This window comes from Pyrgilauda ruficollis, unplaced genomic scaffold, assembly GCF_017590135.1.
Source record: "Pyrgilauda ruficollis isolate IOZ18807 unplaced genomic scaffold, ASM1759013v1 scaffold1, whole genome shotgun sequence".
Lineage (NCBI taxonomy): Eukaryota > Metazoa > Chordata > Aves > Passeriformes > Passeridae > Pyrgilauda > Pyrgilauda ruficollis.
This window is the reverse complement of record NW_024508100.1, coordinates 16,951,246-16,969,942: the sequence shown is the minus strand read 5'-3', so window position 1 is coordinate 16,969,942 and position 18,697 is coordinate 16,951,246. Positions and strand designations below refer to the sequence as shown.

General features: G+C 35.7%; 1 protein-coding gene across 1 annotated transcript in view; it reads left to right on the top strand.

The window, feature by feature from the left end:
• ARAP2 (ArfGAP with RhoGAP domain, ankyrin repeat and PH domain 2) overlaps positions 1-18,697 on the top strand; it is a 114,282-nt gene that overhangs the window by 19,673 nt on the left and 75,912 nt on the right. Inside the window, exons 7-9 of the mRNA XM_041484393.1 lie at positions 2,977-3,046; positions 8,855-8,975; positions 11,607-11,788. Of these exons, the coding sequence (XP_041340327.1) occupies positions 2,977-3,046; positions 8,855-8,975; positions 11,607-11,788 (373 nt within the window). The remainder of the gene's footprint in view (positions 1-2,976; positions 3,047-8,854; positions 8,976-11,606; positions 11,789-18,697) is intronic.

Sequence of the window (18,697 nt, the reverse complement as noted above, 5' to 3'; positions counted from 1 at the left end):
GAGATATTAAGTTTGTATTTAGTCACTGCTTAACATTTGTGGTGGAAGGGAAAAGGGAATTGTTTTCATTGAAAGAGCACCAAGCTTTTGCGAATTTAAAAGTTTTTAGTGATGTTACCTATCCGAAAGTTTTTTTAAGAGATGTAGTCAGGGAAAATATTTTTCTTAAAATTGTTGATCTCTACTCATGAGCTATAGTGGAAAAATACAGAATGAAGTTGTGCCAGTATTTCCAGTTGCTATATTTTTGCTGATTTTTGGTGGGTCACAAAGTAAGTGAAAACAAACTCTGATTCTGAAATACTTCTTTACTAATTTAGCCATGGATAATAATTTAATAATTAGTGTGACTGGAAGCCCTGTTGCTTTCTATCTGTGTTACTTGCGCTTTGAGTTTGGAATTCACCTGGGCTGAATTCCTCTTGTTTAATTTATTTTTGTGCCTAAAATTTGATAGTAGAAATCTGAGTTCAAGTCTTAAGATTACAAATAATGAAGAGAAGGGGCCACAATAGAAAATGGATTCTCTCTGTCACATTTGGGAGTTAGATGACAACAACAATAACATCAACAACATATCTTATATTTGATTTCTGTTGTAAGTTCTTTGTTTTATTTTAACTGATTTTACACTCCAGCTATAATTAGACTGTTTTTCACTAAAGAATGCTTCATTAGCAGATCTTCCATGGTAAATACTTGCTAACTCTGATGAAGTTCTTCTAACTTCCTCTTTTTAAATTGTAGTTTTCAGTTTCCATTTTTCTTATTACTTATGTTCTTATGAATTCTATGAATCCTTTTTTAAATTGAAAGTAGCACAATTTTACTTTTTAAGTCTGTTTCTGATCTTCACTAGGACTTAGCATCTAGAAATTAAAGCTGTTGTATTTGTTAATTCTATAATACATCTACTGTACTTCTATTCAAGCCTTAATAGATCTGCATTCTTTGTTGTTAGGACTGTATATTGAGCTGTGCTGAAAGTTATTATAGTGTTTGACCTTTCCTTTGATTATATGTTGCCATAATAATCATCAGCAGTATAATTCAGTATATATATATTTTTCAGTATATATAATTTCAGTATATATATATATTTTTAAAGTGAGAAATTTATGTTATTATGTTATTGTTTTGGAATACAACCTTATTTGAACTTACTGGAAGAAGCTCTGTTGTATAACAATTTCCATTTCTTCTTGTTCCTTTCTAGGAAATCTGATTTGACATTATACCTTTTTTATTTTGGTTTTGTGTTGATACAGTGATACATTGTTGAAGGTGATTAGCAAGATGGAATAATAGGTTTAATAAAACTCTTTTGCCATCGCAGAACTTCAGTGTGCGCAAAACTATTTTCTTTCCTTTTTAAATTGTTTTGAAAGTTTCATCCACATTTATGGATTGCCATTGTTCAACTTTACTAAAGAATCAAAGAAAAATTATTCACAGAGTGTTTCCACGTTCCTTTTTTTTTTTTTTTTTCTTCCTAGAATTATTGGCATACTGAACTCTCTGAGAGCTGCAGTTAGCTGTAACTTTTGTTTTATTTTACTTACAAGATTTTTTTTTTAAACACTTTTGGCAGTTAGCTAGCCGAGTGATGAAAAGTATAATTCTTGATTCCAGCTGGCTTGTCTTGCTCTATTTCAAGGGATAGAGTTGAGAACAAGTTACAAAAAACTTCAAGGAAGTGCAATGTGAGAATACATTATTTGGAAAAGATAATGAGTTAACCACAAAATTAGTAGTGGTTGGTACTGAGTAGAAAAGTTGCATGGTTATTAGCCTTGATCCAGTGACAGTCCACAGCTACATTTCAAGGACTTTGTCTCAGGGGTGGTTCAGTGAATGATACATTTTTGTTTCTTTTACTTACAATACCATTTCTCAAACATCTGAGGAATTTAAAACACCCAACAAAATTTTTAAAATTATTTTTTTTCAAACTATTGAAGCACTGTCATATTTTATTTCATTGCCCATCAACAGAATATTTCCTTCTGTTCTACACCTCTTATTCTTTTTATAAAGCTCCAATTTACACCCAGCACTTTGTGACTCCTTGGGGAAAAGAATATATACTGTTTTCTTAAATTGCTACAAATCATGCAATTAAAGTACGGGCTCTCTTTTTTTAGTTAATTCACTATAAATTGTACAGCCTTTGCTCACATTGTATGTGGTACTTAGGTTCACTTGTCCCTGTATAATCTTGAAGTTTATTGACATTTTAATGCAAAATAGATGGTACATTGGCCGTTCCAGGTTATGAAAAATGATGATTTATTGTAGTCATATAATAAAAGGTAATTAAGCCAGAGCTGCTATTTGATTAAAGTTTTGATAAGCTATCACAGTCTACTAATCTAGCAGAGAACTTACTTGAAAGGAAATAATTTTGGGAAAATTCATTAGTGGGTCTTGTTCTTGCTTAATTAACTTGTTTAATAGATTTTAGAACGGAGACATTTTTAGATGATAACTAACAAGCTGTCAACATTTTTAGTGGTTCAGGTTGATGTAAAAATATATTTTTAGAAGGTTTTTATAGAGCGTGAGTTAATGGCACACTGAAAATTTCCCATTAATGATGTCCAGTTGATAACACAAATTGAAAATTAAACTTCATGTTGTACTTGTTGGGAGATGTGGTGTGCTGCTATCCATTCATTGGCCAGAAAACAGAGTCTTGGAGATGTGTTGACATGGAATGACTTGGAGGTACCATAGCCTGTAAACAGAGATATCCTTTTCATAAGCATGACAGTGAGATGGTCATTTGAGGTTCTAAGCTTTCGTTTTTGGAAAGTATCTTAATAGAGCTTGTGGCACTTAAAGTTATGCTCTATGTTCAGAATATTGATTTGAACAGGAAGCTAAACAAGATTTGACCTTTCTATAATTTGTGATTGAGACATTCTTAAAACCAGTGTTAGCTGTATATTAATTGTGTTAATTTTTGATTCACAGCAAACGTGTGTTTCAGAAGCGCTGGGTTAAATTTGATGGAGAGAGCATTTCTTATTACAACAATGAAAAGGTAAGAGACATGTTTTGGTCATGTTTGGAACAAAATGCATCTGTGTAATACACAAGGTACTATAATTGGAATCTGAATAATTAGAAATGAATATCCATCTTATGTTAATTTTCAATTCTAAAATACTAGGGTGAGATGTAATTAAGTATTTTAAGGTGTACTTGTCTTCATGTATTGTTCATCCTTTTGTTTCCTAGAAGGGCTTGTATTACTCACCTTTCCAGGTAGATAGCATCAGATTTTTTTTTTACTTTAGTGAGAGACTGCTGCTGTTTTTGGAACAGAACAGGATCATGCTAAACACTTTTAAGAGAGTGTTATTTTGATAGTGTTTGCAGAGTGTTGTGTCATGGGAGCCTAGCATGCTGGAGATTGTGAGAGCAAAATTAAAAGTAGCATGGAAGACCACTTAAAAAAAAAAAAAACAACCCAAACCTATACACTTGTTGACTCTTGGATTAAAAATGTCTTTTTCCTGTTTGTCTTCTATGCATAATTGCATGTCATGGAACTAGGTTAGGTTTGCATGGGAATGTTCAAAACCAGTACTACAATGTATGTGGCTGGTTTTGTTTCTGTACTGAGGATTGAATCTTGCTGAAACATTTGCAGACTCGTGAGCTGCTTTGATTAAAGTAGTTCACTTCTTATATGTGATACAAAAATGCATTGGTAAATCATGGTTTTCAGCAAAGCGTGTTTTCCTTGTAATTCTCTTGGAATTTCATGTGATTACCCTTCAGAGCACTACAAAATTCTTTTTCTTTTGCTCTGTGATTTACTAATTAATTTTTCCTCTTGGAAGTAGTGAAGACCTTGTTAGACTTAAAAGTGATAGATGATTGTACAATATGCATGTTAAGGGAAGTTGAGGTTCCTTTCCACATGCATATGTGTAATTTTAAATGCTGGAAACCATTTCCTTGTGAACATGCATATTACATTAGGAAGAAAATAAAGTTTCAGGTAAAAGTTCTGAAACAGGATGCTGGTTGGTGGTAAGAGATCTATAGATGCCTTATGATAGGATGAGGATGTAAGAACAGAAGTAAGATGAGACTGTTTATTTTCTGAGGGGCTGGGGAACTAAGAAAAAGCTCAAAAAATTGTCTACATTGGTGTTTTTGCTTACTGATTGCAAATTTGAAACAATCTGTTTTTACTTGCTTACTTTATTTCACTTACAGTAGAAGACCTGATTTTGTAGGTGAAGGGAACAATAGAATAAGGAGAATAATGTTTGCATTACAGTGACAGAAAATGGTAACCCTTTGCAGTATTGATCCCACAGCTTCAGAGGAGCAGAAAAGCAGGGTTAGTCATTAAGAAAGACTTGAAAAAATAGAGAAATGGGATTTGCTTAACACTGTCTGTAGCATAATTAGGGAAAGAAATGCTAATAAAGAACTTAGTCTTTTATCTGCACTGGGAATTTATTTTTACTTTTTCCTTCCTTTTGAAAGTCACTGAAAATGTTACTTGGAGGTCAGTTGTGCTAGAATAGCACTTGTTACACGTCTGGTTGTGATAAGAGATTCCAGAAGTATTCTCTTCTGCTGAAATGAATGTTTAGTGTGTCACATGATGCACAGGAAGCTGCCAGCACTGCATCCTCTATTTAAAAGGTCTCTGTGGTAGGTTAGGCTATCAGCAGCTTGGCAAACACTTGTGGTGAAGCCTCTTTGTCTCACTTTTCCTGGAATCTGAGCCCAAGCCTCACTCTTAGTATTGAAGGAGATGCTGCTTGGTCTCTGTGTATACAGTTTGACTAAATCTGGGCGTCTGACTTGTTAACTTGGTAAGTCACATACGTGAAGAAATCTTATATCTGAGAACTGGGAGGCCTGAAGCAAATTTTGTGAACTGAGGATTTCGTGAAACTCAAAATAGTTTGCAGATAGGAGGAAAACATAGTTGGGTACCAGTATTTCTTAGTTCCCAGCAGGATTGTGCTGAACGAGCAGTGGTGTCACTCAAGAAAATGAGTTTTTGGTGCAGTGGTCTCTGCTGGATCACTCTCTCCACACCTAGGGTGTTTGTATTTCATGCAAGATGGATATCAGCATTTTCCTGCTGTTGCTTGTGTGTTGTTACCTTGAGATTATAAACAACTATTTGCAGACCCATCAAGACCTGTTTGCAACTTGAGCTCCTTGCAAGGCCTTGCATGTCCCCCTTCCTACCTACATAGCTGGCCATTTATATATTTAAGTGGAGAAGTTGTTGTTTTAATTTTAGAACTTAATGGCAAGTTCTGTCTATTCTAGTCTGTGTTTGTCTTAGGATGTTCCTACACAGACAAGTGCGTTATAAAGAAATTATACTTTTGGTTTCATGTATCAATTAAAAGTAGTTCTCAGAAGGAAACCAATCCATACTTGATATTTTTCTTCTTATTACAAGCAGGGAAGGTTAGACTCAGTGGAATGGAACTGTTTATTTTACCCAGAAACACTACCAATATTAAATAGCTCTATTTGTCATTCAAATTAGGAGCTAGAGAGGAGTGAGGTTCTCAAGAAGGGGAAGTGTACTACATGGCTAATGAAGAGTGAAATAACCAGAGACTATAGAGGGAAGACACAGAGAGTATTATTCCTGAAAATGCCCTGTGAATACTTCTTTGAATGATTTAAACACCAAACACCAATTTTAACCATATTTTTCCTAACCTTGTTTTAGTTGCGTATCAACTAAATAAAGATCTCTACTTTGTATCACCATACGTGAAAAAGTGATTCAGCTTTTAACAAACAGCATCTGACCTAGGGAAAGTTTTGGGTTGAATCTGTGTTGCTCTATTTCTTCTGTGTTCCTGGTCCTGAGAAAGCTGATGTAGTCAGAGCAACATCCCACGTGACTTTGTCTCAGAGAATGTGGTTAATTGAGGAGGGGAAGGTAGAATTTGTTTTTTCAGCTACCCTATATGCACAAGTTTTGCTTCAAATTTCTTCTTACTTTTGGCAGAAATCTGGTTTTTTTACCATGCACCTTATAATAAGGCAAAAACTTCTGGTTATGTTGAAAGTTTTTATTTAAAACAGCTTAGCATTCCTGACAAATATATTAGTAATTTAGGAAAAATATTTCACTCTTCAAGTGGAGAACTTCAATATTTTGTTGTGTCACAGTACAAGTGAACATTACAAAGAGCAAAATTCACTGCAAAACAGATGAATCAGTGTCATTCTTGAAATAGGTCATACTTAATCTGTTGTAGAAGTAAAACCAAAGTAGTCCAAAATGGTATTTTCCAGGATCCGTTAGCTCATCTCTGAATCACAACTGTCGAGGAGTGATGTGGGGCTTTATTTGAAAATTAAAGTTTCTGCCAAACCAGCTGATATAAAAAAACTCACCCAAACATTTTGCTTTTCCCTGCTGGAACATTTTTTGTCAAGAGAATTCTTAGCAGCTCTAAAACTAGTTTACACCACTCAGTAACAGAATAAATAGCTGTGAAGTTCTTGGCTGTGTTTGTTTTGGTTTGTTTTCTATATTCCTAAATAATTCACCTAATTTCTAGTCTGGAGTATTTCAAAGAGAGATATTGTATCTTGATCTACAAGAGCTTTTTAACTGGCATTTTTTTTTTTTTTTGCACATGAAAGGAAAGCTGCTGCGCAAGAAAGATTGATAAATTATTATGGTTTAAACTGTATTTGAAAATATGTATGCCTTGGAGAACAAAGCTTTAAAAAGGATGATGGATGATTGTTTAAATAGCAAAGCAAAACTATGCTCAGCTTAAAAGGAAATGGACTTTTTTTTTGAGCAAATGAAATAAAATAGTTGTAACTTCCAGCAGTCTGTTATTCTCTTGCAGTAGTACCGAATACAGCCAGTAGATGCCTGCAAACACCATAACATATTTGTAACTGAGCACCTACAGAAACAGTAGATGCAAAAATTTTGTTTTACCATGGAAGGATAAGTTAATAGTTAACTTAATATCAAACCTCATTAAAAATATGTTAAAATCACTCTTTTAACAAATATAGCCATAATGAAAATATCTATGCAGTTCTATCTGTGGTCGTTCTGACAATTCCTTGTGTGTAACTATAGTAACATGCTTGCTTCTGCTGTGTTTCAATATTTCTCTATTTATCCACTAAACCACCTTTGCTGACGTGTATTAGTACCTCAAAGTGAAACAACATTAGTATATTAAACTCAGGATACACTGGATCATTTTTTTGTTTACTTTCTGCTTCACATTCACAGTGTTCCTTGAGTGCTTGTATGAAGTCTGTTATAATAATTTATACTTTGGGAGGGAAGTTATTACAGAACAATTTCTTTATGGGGACCTGACTCGGACTATTACTGCATCTGAATCATAAATTTTATCATTATATCTGAGTTACCTTGGTCAGAAAATGAATTCATGAAAGTGTAGTGGAGACAAGAGCAGCATTAACTGGAATCCAGAAATAATGCAGATGTATTTCTGAAATGCACGTCTGCTTCAGCTTTCTTTCCTGTCAACCCCCACCCCAAACCTTTAGGTTAATTAGTTTAAAAGGTGAGCTGCTTGGAGAAAGTATTTCTAGCAGTTCCTTTTCCCCATCTTGCATTTGTGTTCCATTCAGTTGTCCTAATATCTAGTTGGAAATCTAAAAATACTGAGAAAATTTGTGCTGACCCCAAATTATTGTGGTTTAAACTCAGCCAGCAACCATGCCCCACACCCATTCACTCTTCTCACAGTCAGGATGGGGAAAGAATCAGAAAAATAAACATGAGAACTTGTGGGTTGATACAGACACTTGAGGAGGTAAAGCAAAAGCTGTGCACAAGCAAACCAAGGAATTCATCCACCACTTCTAATGGGCAGGCAAGGCAAGTGTTTGGCCATCCCCAGGAGAGCAGGACTCTATTCTGCTTAATGGTTACTTGAGAAGACAAACTCCATGACTGCGAACATCCCCCAGCTTTATGTACTGCACATGCTGCCATGTGGTATGGATGTCCCTCAGGTCTGCTGGGGTCGGCTGTTCAGGCTGTATCACCTCCCATCTTCTTGTGCACCCCCAGCCTCCTCGGGGGTGGGGTGGGGTGAGGAGCAGAAAAGGCTTTGATTCTGTCTCAGCTCTGCTCAGCAATGGCTGAAACATCCCTGTGTTGTGAACCCTATTTCTATCATCAAACATAGCCCCATACTAGCTACTGTGAAGGAAATTAGCTGTATCCCAGCCAAAACCAGCACACACATCTAGCAGAAAAACATACCTGATCCAAGCTAGAGTATTCTTGTTAGCACTGACAGGACAGTGTATTTTGCCAGTGTGATGCTCTTGTTTGTATTCAAATTCAGGGATAAAATCAGTGAATTTACCTTTTTTATTGGCTACCCACTGGCAAGGTGCAAGGGGGAACAGCAAAACTGTTTGGAATTCTCTGACTGGAGAAAGTATAATATTTTTCCCATGTCTATCATACAAGTATCATAATTATATATTTTCAAATTATTTTTCTGTGAGACAGTAAATATAATTTACTTTGGCATAAAATAGTAAATTAAAGCATGATGTTTTGCAATATTAATGCCATGAGATAATTTGTGAAGTTGAATCTCTGATATGCACAATCTATCTTATCATGGGATTTTATTCTATTTTAAAAGGTAGTAGATGTGCATAGATCCAGAACAGTGAAGTTGGTGATAGGTAAGTAGTGAAGGGGTTCATTTATTCAGTTATATTAAGTGTGGTGAACTCCCTAAACCTCATGACAAGTAGTGTTACATCAGAGAAATTGAAAATTCTATGAGAATTAAATATTTTGACTGCCTTTTTATTACAGGAAATGTTCTCGAAAGGAATAATACTGCTCTCTGCAATAGCAACAGTAAGAGTTCACGGGGAGAATAAGTTTGAAGTTGTCACATCCCATAGGACTTTTGTTTTCCGTGTGGATAAAGAAGGTAAGTAAAAGATGTGTTTCTAGAAATTGCCAAAAAGCCATGTAATCACTGTTGATAAATTCTGTTTCTGAAATATAGCTTGTTATATTATGAGAAATATTTCTGGAATCCAGTTGGTTTAAGCTCATAAAGTGAAACTGGAGATAATTCAGTCTTTGTAAGAACAGTGGAAATTGCTGGGCAATGGCTTTTTCAGATATTAAAATGAGACGACTATTTTCCCAACTCTTCTGCCTCCTCCCCCATTCTTCCCAAAGATTAATTTGTCTGAACATTTCTCAAGTCTCACTAGCAGCTCTTACAGCCTGGGTCATCTCTGAGTCACCACTTGATAAAAAATTGACAGAGACAATGAATGATGCTGGGGATGTGATGCTGTGATCAAAGGAAATCCGAGGTTTTCTGTCCTATACAGTATTTTCAGCCAGGTATTGATAGAGATTACAAATGTAAATTGTAGCAAGGCAGTTAGTATGCCTTCTAATTGAATGCTTTATCAACCTACAGCTGTAATATGTGGAATCTATATCAGTGCATGTATGATTTATTTATGGAAACAATCAAATAAAAATGAATGCCTAGAAAAAAGGAATTGTGCAATATGTATTTACAGCAGTACATGCCAGAGCCGTTATAGCTCTGGGGTCTCTCGGCATTTCCATTACCAAATCCCATTTTTATGGGTTATAGTCGATAGTAAACATTTGCTGCAGGCTGTAACAGGAGTGCAGCATCAATGAACAAATCCTTCTTATCAGGTTTGGCTCAAATAATTTCAGTCATTTTTATGCTCTTAGCTGAGTTTAAAAATATGTATTTCTTTATTATTTTTGAATTTATCTTCTAAATTTATTTTAATTTTTTTTCATAAATTATAATATAACCATCTTGGTGCAATACATCTTGGGGGGCTGCAATTTTTTTTGTAGACCTTTGCCTTGGATACTATAAAAATGTTAAAAACTTATGCTGACTTGTAAAATATATTCAGAGCGACCACTTGTTATACATGAAATTCCATTTTCATACAGTATATAACCATCTTTGGACATAGTAAGCTGTCTGTAAAGCTGTTCACTTAAGGTTAGAAATGCCTATTATATAAGGAATGTGGCCCAGAACTAGATGATGTATTCCCAGTAAAGTATGGAAATAACCCTGCTTGATTTCTGTTATGTGCAAAAAAACCAAAACTGGTACTTGATGCTATTACTTCTGTGGATTTGTGTTTGGGAATTGTTCTGGGACTATTCAAAGGGTACTTAACTCTTTCAAAGATTTTGAAATGGAGACTTTTATATGTATTTTGAGATATCAGAAATGCATTACTTTTGGATGGATTTAAATATCTAGAGGGAAAAGCACTATATATAATGATTTGGAAAGTTTAGGGGCTTTTGGGGGCAAAATAAATAACCAAACAAGGGATAGCAGTGAATTAGAGCATAACTTGCTCAGATGTAGTGAGATTTTGTTTCAGCAGAGTGAAATACCATTGAAAAAAGACACTTCTAGAGTAATTTCATGCCCTCAGCTATACTAAAGTATTTTGAAAAGATTACTGAAGTATTTCAATACAGTATATATGTATTTTAAAGCAAAATTTTTATAGGAACACTTGGATCACATTCCCTAATCTGTCAGGCTGCTATCTTCCTTTTCTACAAAGTATTTTATGATACCTAAATTTGTGTATTTTTTGCTGTATGTTGCACATATACCATTTATGAAGTAAGAATGTTACTATTTCAGTGGTGCTCCCTGCAGTCTTCCAAGCTAATATTGCCAACTTCATACATACTGTGTATAGACATTTCAATCCCTCCCTCTGACTGATCATCCCCCCCCCCAATATATTTTGTGATCTGGCTCTTTCAGAGCAAACAGTTGAAATATTCATGATATTCCAATCGCATAAGGCAAACTAATTCATTCAGACTACTCAGCATTAAAGTATATTGATCTTAGTCCAGTCAAATGTCTGAACACAGTGAATGAGACTGAGAGAAACTTTATTACTTCGCCTCCTTGTGTTCATGTATTTGTAAGATGTTGCATTAATAATGTATGCAGAGATGCTCAAACACACATTTTCTTAATTACTCAGTACCCTTGACAATGTCAAGCTTAAACACCACACCTTAATGGAATAGATTGTAAATTACCAAGTCTTTTTTCTTAAAAGCATGGCCAAGCATGGAATAGTGGCGATGATAATGCCTCTTCAGTGACAGATCATATTTAGGCTCTCTGGTGTCTGCTTACATAACTGCTGTAATTCTTTCCCATTGATCTGGCTTCCAGAAGGTGAACATGCCACCTGTCTGCCACCTCAGTCTTTAAGCTGTCTGGGATAAAGTATCTCAGAACTAGCAGTCATGATTTTAAGAATCTCGATCATTAGTTTGTTTGGATTGGTGTTTTGATTGTTGGGAGTTAATTGGATGACTGTCCATCTAACACCTCCACTCATTATTTTTATTTACACCTTCTCGTCAACGTGGATGTTCTCTCTTCTATGGCATTGCTGTACCATCAACATAGCAACAACGTTGAGAAAACCAATGTGCAGAGAAGAATGAAGCTGCTGCTTAAATAATGGTCTTTGTCTACGTTTTTTTTCTTGTTTAGAAGAAAGAAATGACTGGGTTAATACGATGCTCAATGCCTTGAAATTGATGCCTGATAATAACTCTCAGTCTCGAACTTCTGTCACCCCTGAGAAAAGTGGATATCTTGAGCTGAAAGGATACAAAACCAAAATCTTTATTCTACTTCAGGGGAGTACTGTATGGATCTGCAAAAATGAGCAGGTAAATTTTTCATGTGCTTTTTTGTGAATGAAAGCTTATAAAAATGGTTTAACTAGTGAGTTGGAAATTGATGGCTCTTTGTGAATAGGTGCATTTCAATATAAATGCATATCTCTTTATATGTAGTACTTTATTGCTGAAATTCTCAGAAGGCTTCACAAAGCAGGCAAAGAATCATTATGTCTGTTGTACAATAGAAAAAAGTGAATATATAGTGAGGTGAAGTGAAAAGCTCTGAATGTCAAAACACGTTAGTGTCAGGGCTGGGATTAATTCACTCTTAAAATGTGGGCCATAAGCACTCAGCTTAATCAGAAGGCTTATTTTGTGCAGTGTTTTATAATGCACTGCCCTGGAAAATGTGCTATACAGAAATATATCGTGGTATTTAACTGATACTTCAGGGAAATGTTCAGAAATGATGCTCTTTTTGTTTCCAAGAATAGAGACTGGCCAGATTCTGTTGTGCACTGTAGTATTTTAAACAAATCCAGTATTAAAAAATGTGAAGTAGGCCTATCTTTTCAACTTCCAAAATCTAGGGCTTTTAGTTTTGTTTTGGGCATGACTATATGATAATATAAAGTGGAATTCTCTAGGGTGCTGTAGGCAGGGAATAAATGGGGATAGTTGGGTTCAATGAATAATTGTGTGAACTAGTGGAAGAAAAATCTATTGACATTAAATGGCAGGTGCTATTTCTTTGTGAGGCAATTGATTACCTTCAAGTAGCTGGAACCTGGGATGGCATTGCGGGACGTGTTTTTACATTCTTGCCTTGTTCTGTTTCTTTCAAAGTTGTCTACAGGCAAATCCCTGTCTCAAATGTCTCTCTTGGAGCTGATCTCACTTCCTCTCTTGTTATCCTCTGTGCAAAATTATTTGGGTGTGCTTCAGGGTCCACGTAATGCTTGATATAAAATCTTAGCATTCTTTCCCAGGCTATGGCAGGAAATTAGAGAAAGATCTGATTTTCTTTCTACTTACTGTACTTAAAGGAAATTTTAGTTGTTAGGTACATTCTTTGAAGTCAGTCAACAGCCAACAAATCAAGAATGTTGTAATTTGGTTTGCATGGCAAACTTTAGGAGGGAGGATCAGCAAAGTGGGATGAACTGACTACGACCCCCATTCCCCATCCCCCTAAGGTGCTGAGTGGGGATTAGGTGGAGAAAATCAGGAGCAAAGTTAAGACCATTAAGAAGGAAGGGGTGGAGGAAAGATATTTTAAGATTTCATTTCATTTCTCATTGTCCTACTCTAGTTGGATGGGTAATATAAAATAAAGATTAAACTAATTTACCCAAGTTGAGTCTGCTTTGCCTGTGACAGTAATTGGTGAGTGATCTCACCCTGTCCTTACCTCATTCCTCAATACTTCTGTTATATTTTCTTTCTCCTGTCCAGTTGAGGGAGAGGGGGAGTGATAGAGCAACTTTAGTGGACATCTAACATCCATCCAGGATCAACCCACCACACACATGATACAGTTTATGGATTTATGCTGTTCTGTAACCATAAAAAAAACTCCCTAAGTTATTTAGATATGTAATATGATACCAAAAGTGTATTTGCTTTGTGTCATTTGAATTTAAACCCGCAGCATATGTTTTGCTGACTGATCATCAAGGAGAGAAATGGGTTTTCATAGCTGAGCACAGTACTCTTTATATATACTGAAATCTTTAGGCCTGATTATTGTAATGAGTAGGTGACGTGTCAGTTTATTTAAGTTCACAGCTCATCTTTAAGGAGGAGCAAAACCAAGATGCAAACACCACCCCTCCTTTCTGAGACTCTGTATTTCACTGAGGTGCTCTTGCATTTAGAAAGAATGAAGTTGACTGACTTCATAGTTGTTGCTTGTGAGACTCACATGATGAGTGTGCTCAGTGTTACTCTTCTGTCATGGCACTTCCAGGTATTTTATCAGAGATGGTCCATGGAAAGCATTCTCATCCATGAAAATGTTTTTGTGAATGTTCATTGTTAACAAGCCACTTTTCCTTTCAGGACTTATGCTTTTTGAATTTTATGCCCCTGAATATTTTTGAGTGGTCCTTGTGAATGTTCTGAGCTTTTTTGATTGAGGAGTAAAGATATCCAGACTTGTGGAGGAATTTCTCCTCCAGAGTGATAGGTCATTTGAAACTAGTTATGTTCCTCTTGAGTGTTGCAGTACCAGGCATCAAATTTTTGCTTTTTCCCTTTGTTCTTACTCACATATAACTGGAACATCTTTCTTGCCTCCAGTAGTGTTTTGAACTTCCTCTGTTGATGTGGGGCACACCCAGCTCTGCCCACTGTGTTGAGTCAGTTTTTCTGAATGTATGTTGATACAAAACAGAGCCGTTTACTCTTGAAGGGTTCTTGATTGCTCTTTTCTGCATTTTCAGAGGCAGATTGTATGATTCAGATACCCTAAGACTGCTCTCCTCCCCCATCACTTTCTGTTTCTACAGATTTTTTTAAATTTTTTTTTTGTGTGTACACATGTTCTATTGTTTGTGCTGTTGTGTGGCAGATTGTATCTGTTCTGCCCTTTCAACACCATGCATTTCTGAATTGCTTTATCTGATCATGAAGGCACATCCTTATCCAGCCCCTTTGCTAGATATTTATTTCCTTCTAATACATGGATGCTTTGCAAAGACCACGGACTGCAGTGCAGCAGAAGGCAAACCAAAATCAAGCTCTGAAACAGAATGGTTAGAAGTGCTGTCAGCCTGTTAACTCCTCCTGTGTGTATGAATATTGTAAACAATGGTGCAAAACCATCTTCTTCTCAAAGCCTACTTACCTAACACCCAGAAAATTCAAATGGTCCTGACATGTTTCTTTGCAGATTCTGCATTTGAACAGTATCCTTTCTTTATGCAATTTCTGGGTTTTTGTGAATCAGAAGAAATACCTTCCCTCTTTAGGCTTTCAAAGTCTGCAATTCTTTGGCTACCTCTTGGGTTTTAATTTCAAGCTGGAAAACAGAATGACTTTTACTGCAGTGCTGAAGAAAACCATCACAGTGCAGCACTAATCCATTAGAGGGCGCTGTTGATCCAAAAATCCTTCCCTGACTCAAGTTTGCAGTTGAGCCAGTAATTATTAGGCAAATCTGTCCGGGGATGTCCTCAAATCCTGTTCATATTGGAATTCACATCCATACTAGACTCCCAGAGAGCCTTAGAGGGGTTTATTATAACTGCAGTGCTAAAAGACACCTATTTAGACTTCTTACAATGTTGAAATGAGATTGGATTGAGCTTATTCATTGATTTCTAATAAACTTGATAGAGGAGAGTCTGCTGTTACTTTAAAAAAAAAAATCTTCAGTGTTAAAAGTGGAGAAGATCCTAAGCCAAATGCCAAATTGTAACTTTACTGCCATGAACTTTGTGAAGTTCAGATTGAGATCAGAACATCATGTCTGAGGCCTCTTTCTAGTTAAAAAGTGATTGGTTTAGCTTGAACTTGTGGCAGTGATACAGTGCTAGTACGGAACCATCAATTTCTTTGACTCATGTAGTGTAAATTTCTTAAACTTCCTCTCTTGAGCAAAAGTGAAAAGTAAATCATACTGGATCAATTTGTTCAACCTGCAGCTTGCTGAAATTCCCATTTCTGTTTCAAAGTAATTCATGCTTAGATAAAAAAATGTCATCTGATCATTCATGGCAGTTGAAACATTGGCTTGAAATGTCAGTCTGCAGTGGCAGTGGCAGTGCCAACCTTCCCTTGGTTACCATCAGAAGGGGTCTGACAAATGCTTGTCTGGTCTGCTTGAATATAACCTTTGTAAGGTTATATTTAAGATTTACTGGTATCTAACATCGGGGAGAACCTAGATGTCATAGTGTTTGTGCTAGAATTTGCCTTTGAAAAGAGAAATTGGGATAATCTTGTTACTGCTTTGGGTGGTTAGAAGTATTTGTCTGGGATATTTGAGGAAACTTTGCTAAATATAAAGATGGGGGACTGGTATGGCTGTGTGCTGTAATAATTTGTGACATGTTTTCTCCATGCCTGACTCCAAGCTAAAGCTAGAATGGTGATGAGTATTCTCTCTGTTATGTATAAGCAATAATATACATTAGTTATTAAAAACCACTTGTTTCATTTTGGCTCAATGTTCCTATTGATTTCAGAGGGTGTTTTCTTTTGAGAAAGATTTAAATGATTTGCTCTGTGGCAGATGTAAATGTTTATTCATGTTGAATGAACCAGTAAGGGTGCATAGTAATTTTAATTTCTTCTGTAATGCTAATGGTGCATTTAAAGCAAAACTGGACAATACCAAAGGATGTATTATGAGAAAGGATATTAAATAGGCAGAAAATGGCAAAGGGAAGGATAATGTAGAGAACTGATACAAGGATAGCTGAAAGGACAAGCCAAAGCTGATGCTTAAGATTGGCATCTTGAAAGAGAGGAAGTGATGTGAATGTCAGTGGAAGGAAGCAGAAGGGATGTGTGCATGAATCTCTGTCTGCATAAGAGCAGAGTTATGTCCTTATCTCTGTTAAGAAATACAGGTTTAAAGGGAAACATTTTTGAGCAGCCTGATCTAGTGAAAGGTGCCCCTGTTGGATACGTGTTTCAGGGGGATTGCATTAGATAATCTTTAAGGGTCCCCTCTTACCCAAACCATTCTATGGTACTATGAAATACATATTGAAATACATGCATACAATGCCAGAGACCTTGTGGTTGGGATTCAGGGGCAGACTTGGAAGTCTTTTGGTATACAACAATGGGAATTTATAATGATACTCTGCAAAGGGGATTGTTTATTAGGAAATGTTCTGGTTTTACCTGGAGAAAATAGTATCCTGATTAATAATCAAGAACATGATGAATGAGAGAGGAATCCTTTTTAAAAAAAAGTATCTCTTAAGAACAGTTAAAAGTGTTTACAATGGAAGGCTACCAAAGAAGAACAATTAAATGAAGTCCTGAAGATGAGTAGTAATGATTGGTTGTCATGCTAAAGCATCATGAGAAATTCTTTTTAATGTATGTAGATTCTTTCAAGATTATATTTGTGAATAGAATGAGTACAAGGTGATGGAAACAGCAATACGAGAAAAAATGGGGGAGAGAAGTTGAATGCAAGTTGAGCAGCAAGGAAAATACAAGTTTTGAGATCTAATGAGAGTTGCCTGAGAAAAGCAGCTGAGTTCTGAAAAGGATGCTAGGGAAAAAGGTGAGTAAAGGCAACAAAAGGAAGCAGGAGGAGGAACAAGACCATTTAGATGGCTGATAGAGGAGAGAGAAATGCCTGGTGTGTTTGGGCTGTGGCAGTGGAAGGAGGAATTATTGAGAATGAGACAAGAAGAAGAAGCGCAATCCTTGTAATTGTGTTTCTCCTGTTCCTCATTCTCATCCCACATCCTCATCTCCCATGCCCCAAGAACGTGTGCTTTTAGAGAGTTTATAATGAAAAACTGTTGTTTGTAATTACTGGGAAACTCTTAAAGAAATTGTGATGTACTTGATTGCTAGTCCAGACCATGATCAAACATGGTTACAAACATGGTTACAACTCAGCTTGTCCTGGAATGCCTTAAATAGGTGGAGGTAACAGAAAAACAAAAGAACATGTTCCCTTTATTTTTTTTGATTCATTTCAGCTTTGCTCTTCCTTCATAACAAAACAAATCTGTAGCAAATGTTAAAAAGCAAAAACAGAACAACCCAAAAATGTACCAAATACATTGGAGGAAGAAAGACTAATATGAAGAAGTGTTTTAATACATTGATACATTTTAATACATTTGATACATTGGTGATTTGTAGTGGAATAGAATAATCCAGCCTCTTTTAAATGTAGTTATTTGCATCAAGCTGTAGTTGGGATGATAGATTAAGGTCACATCCCTAATTTTCTAGCAGTTCCTTGCAAAAAATTCTTTCCAATTTTCCACACTCAAAAACATAGCAACGATCAGTTGCTGTGCATGACATAAGAAACAACTGAACAGGGAATAATTTGAATGGTGTAAGAAAGCTTTAAATCTTTTGTTCTTGCTTGTTAGAATACAAAATTAATGATTACAAGAAATTGTGTTGAGTGAGGAAAAGGTTTGTTGTTTTTATGACAATTACATCTTCAGTTTTAAACTAATTGCACCCCTACTTCAAAGGTTAAAAATACATTTTGCACCCCTAAAAGATTAAAAAATAAGTTTAAAGTAATATGCTGCTAAAGTGTCTCAATCAGAGAAGAAAAATGTGTCAATGACAATCTTTATAGGGAAGATCTGCATTTTACATTCAAAAATAATTTTGTGTGATGTTGTTCTAGATTGTGGAAAATATTAAAGAATACAGAGAAGGGCATAAACAGGACTTCTATCCAAAAAAAAAGAAAAAAATAAGAGTTAGTGTTAAGTTCTTGTGCAGCTAAACTTTGAGGATTTTTTCCTGCTCATTTGTTTTTATGCTAAGATCTTGTTGAGATGTAAGTACACCCAGAGCAGTCATGAAACATGGTAAAAAGCCTAATGCTTCCACAATGATAAAAAGCTTCCTGATTAATCTGATTTGGAGGAAAGTTGTCACTTTTCAGTAATGCTCCATCAAAGTTTGTGGATGACTAATACATATATAGCCAGCTACCTTAATCACTTAAAAATTAACAGTGAAGAAAAGTGGGATTTGTTAGAATATCATGAAGATTTTACATCGTGGCAGAGCACACGCATAAGCAGTGGAAGGTTTCAGGTCTACTTGCCATAAAGCTATTATACAATTAATGCAATTTTGGGGAAATCTATTTATTTCTAAGAGAACTGGAATTTCCCAAGACCATTGTCCATCACTATAAATGTTGCTTGTTTTTAAACACTGCTTTTTGAAGCTTGGCTTTAAATCCCATGGTAAAATAATGCATTGGATTAAAAGCCCTAAATA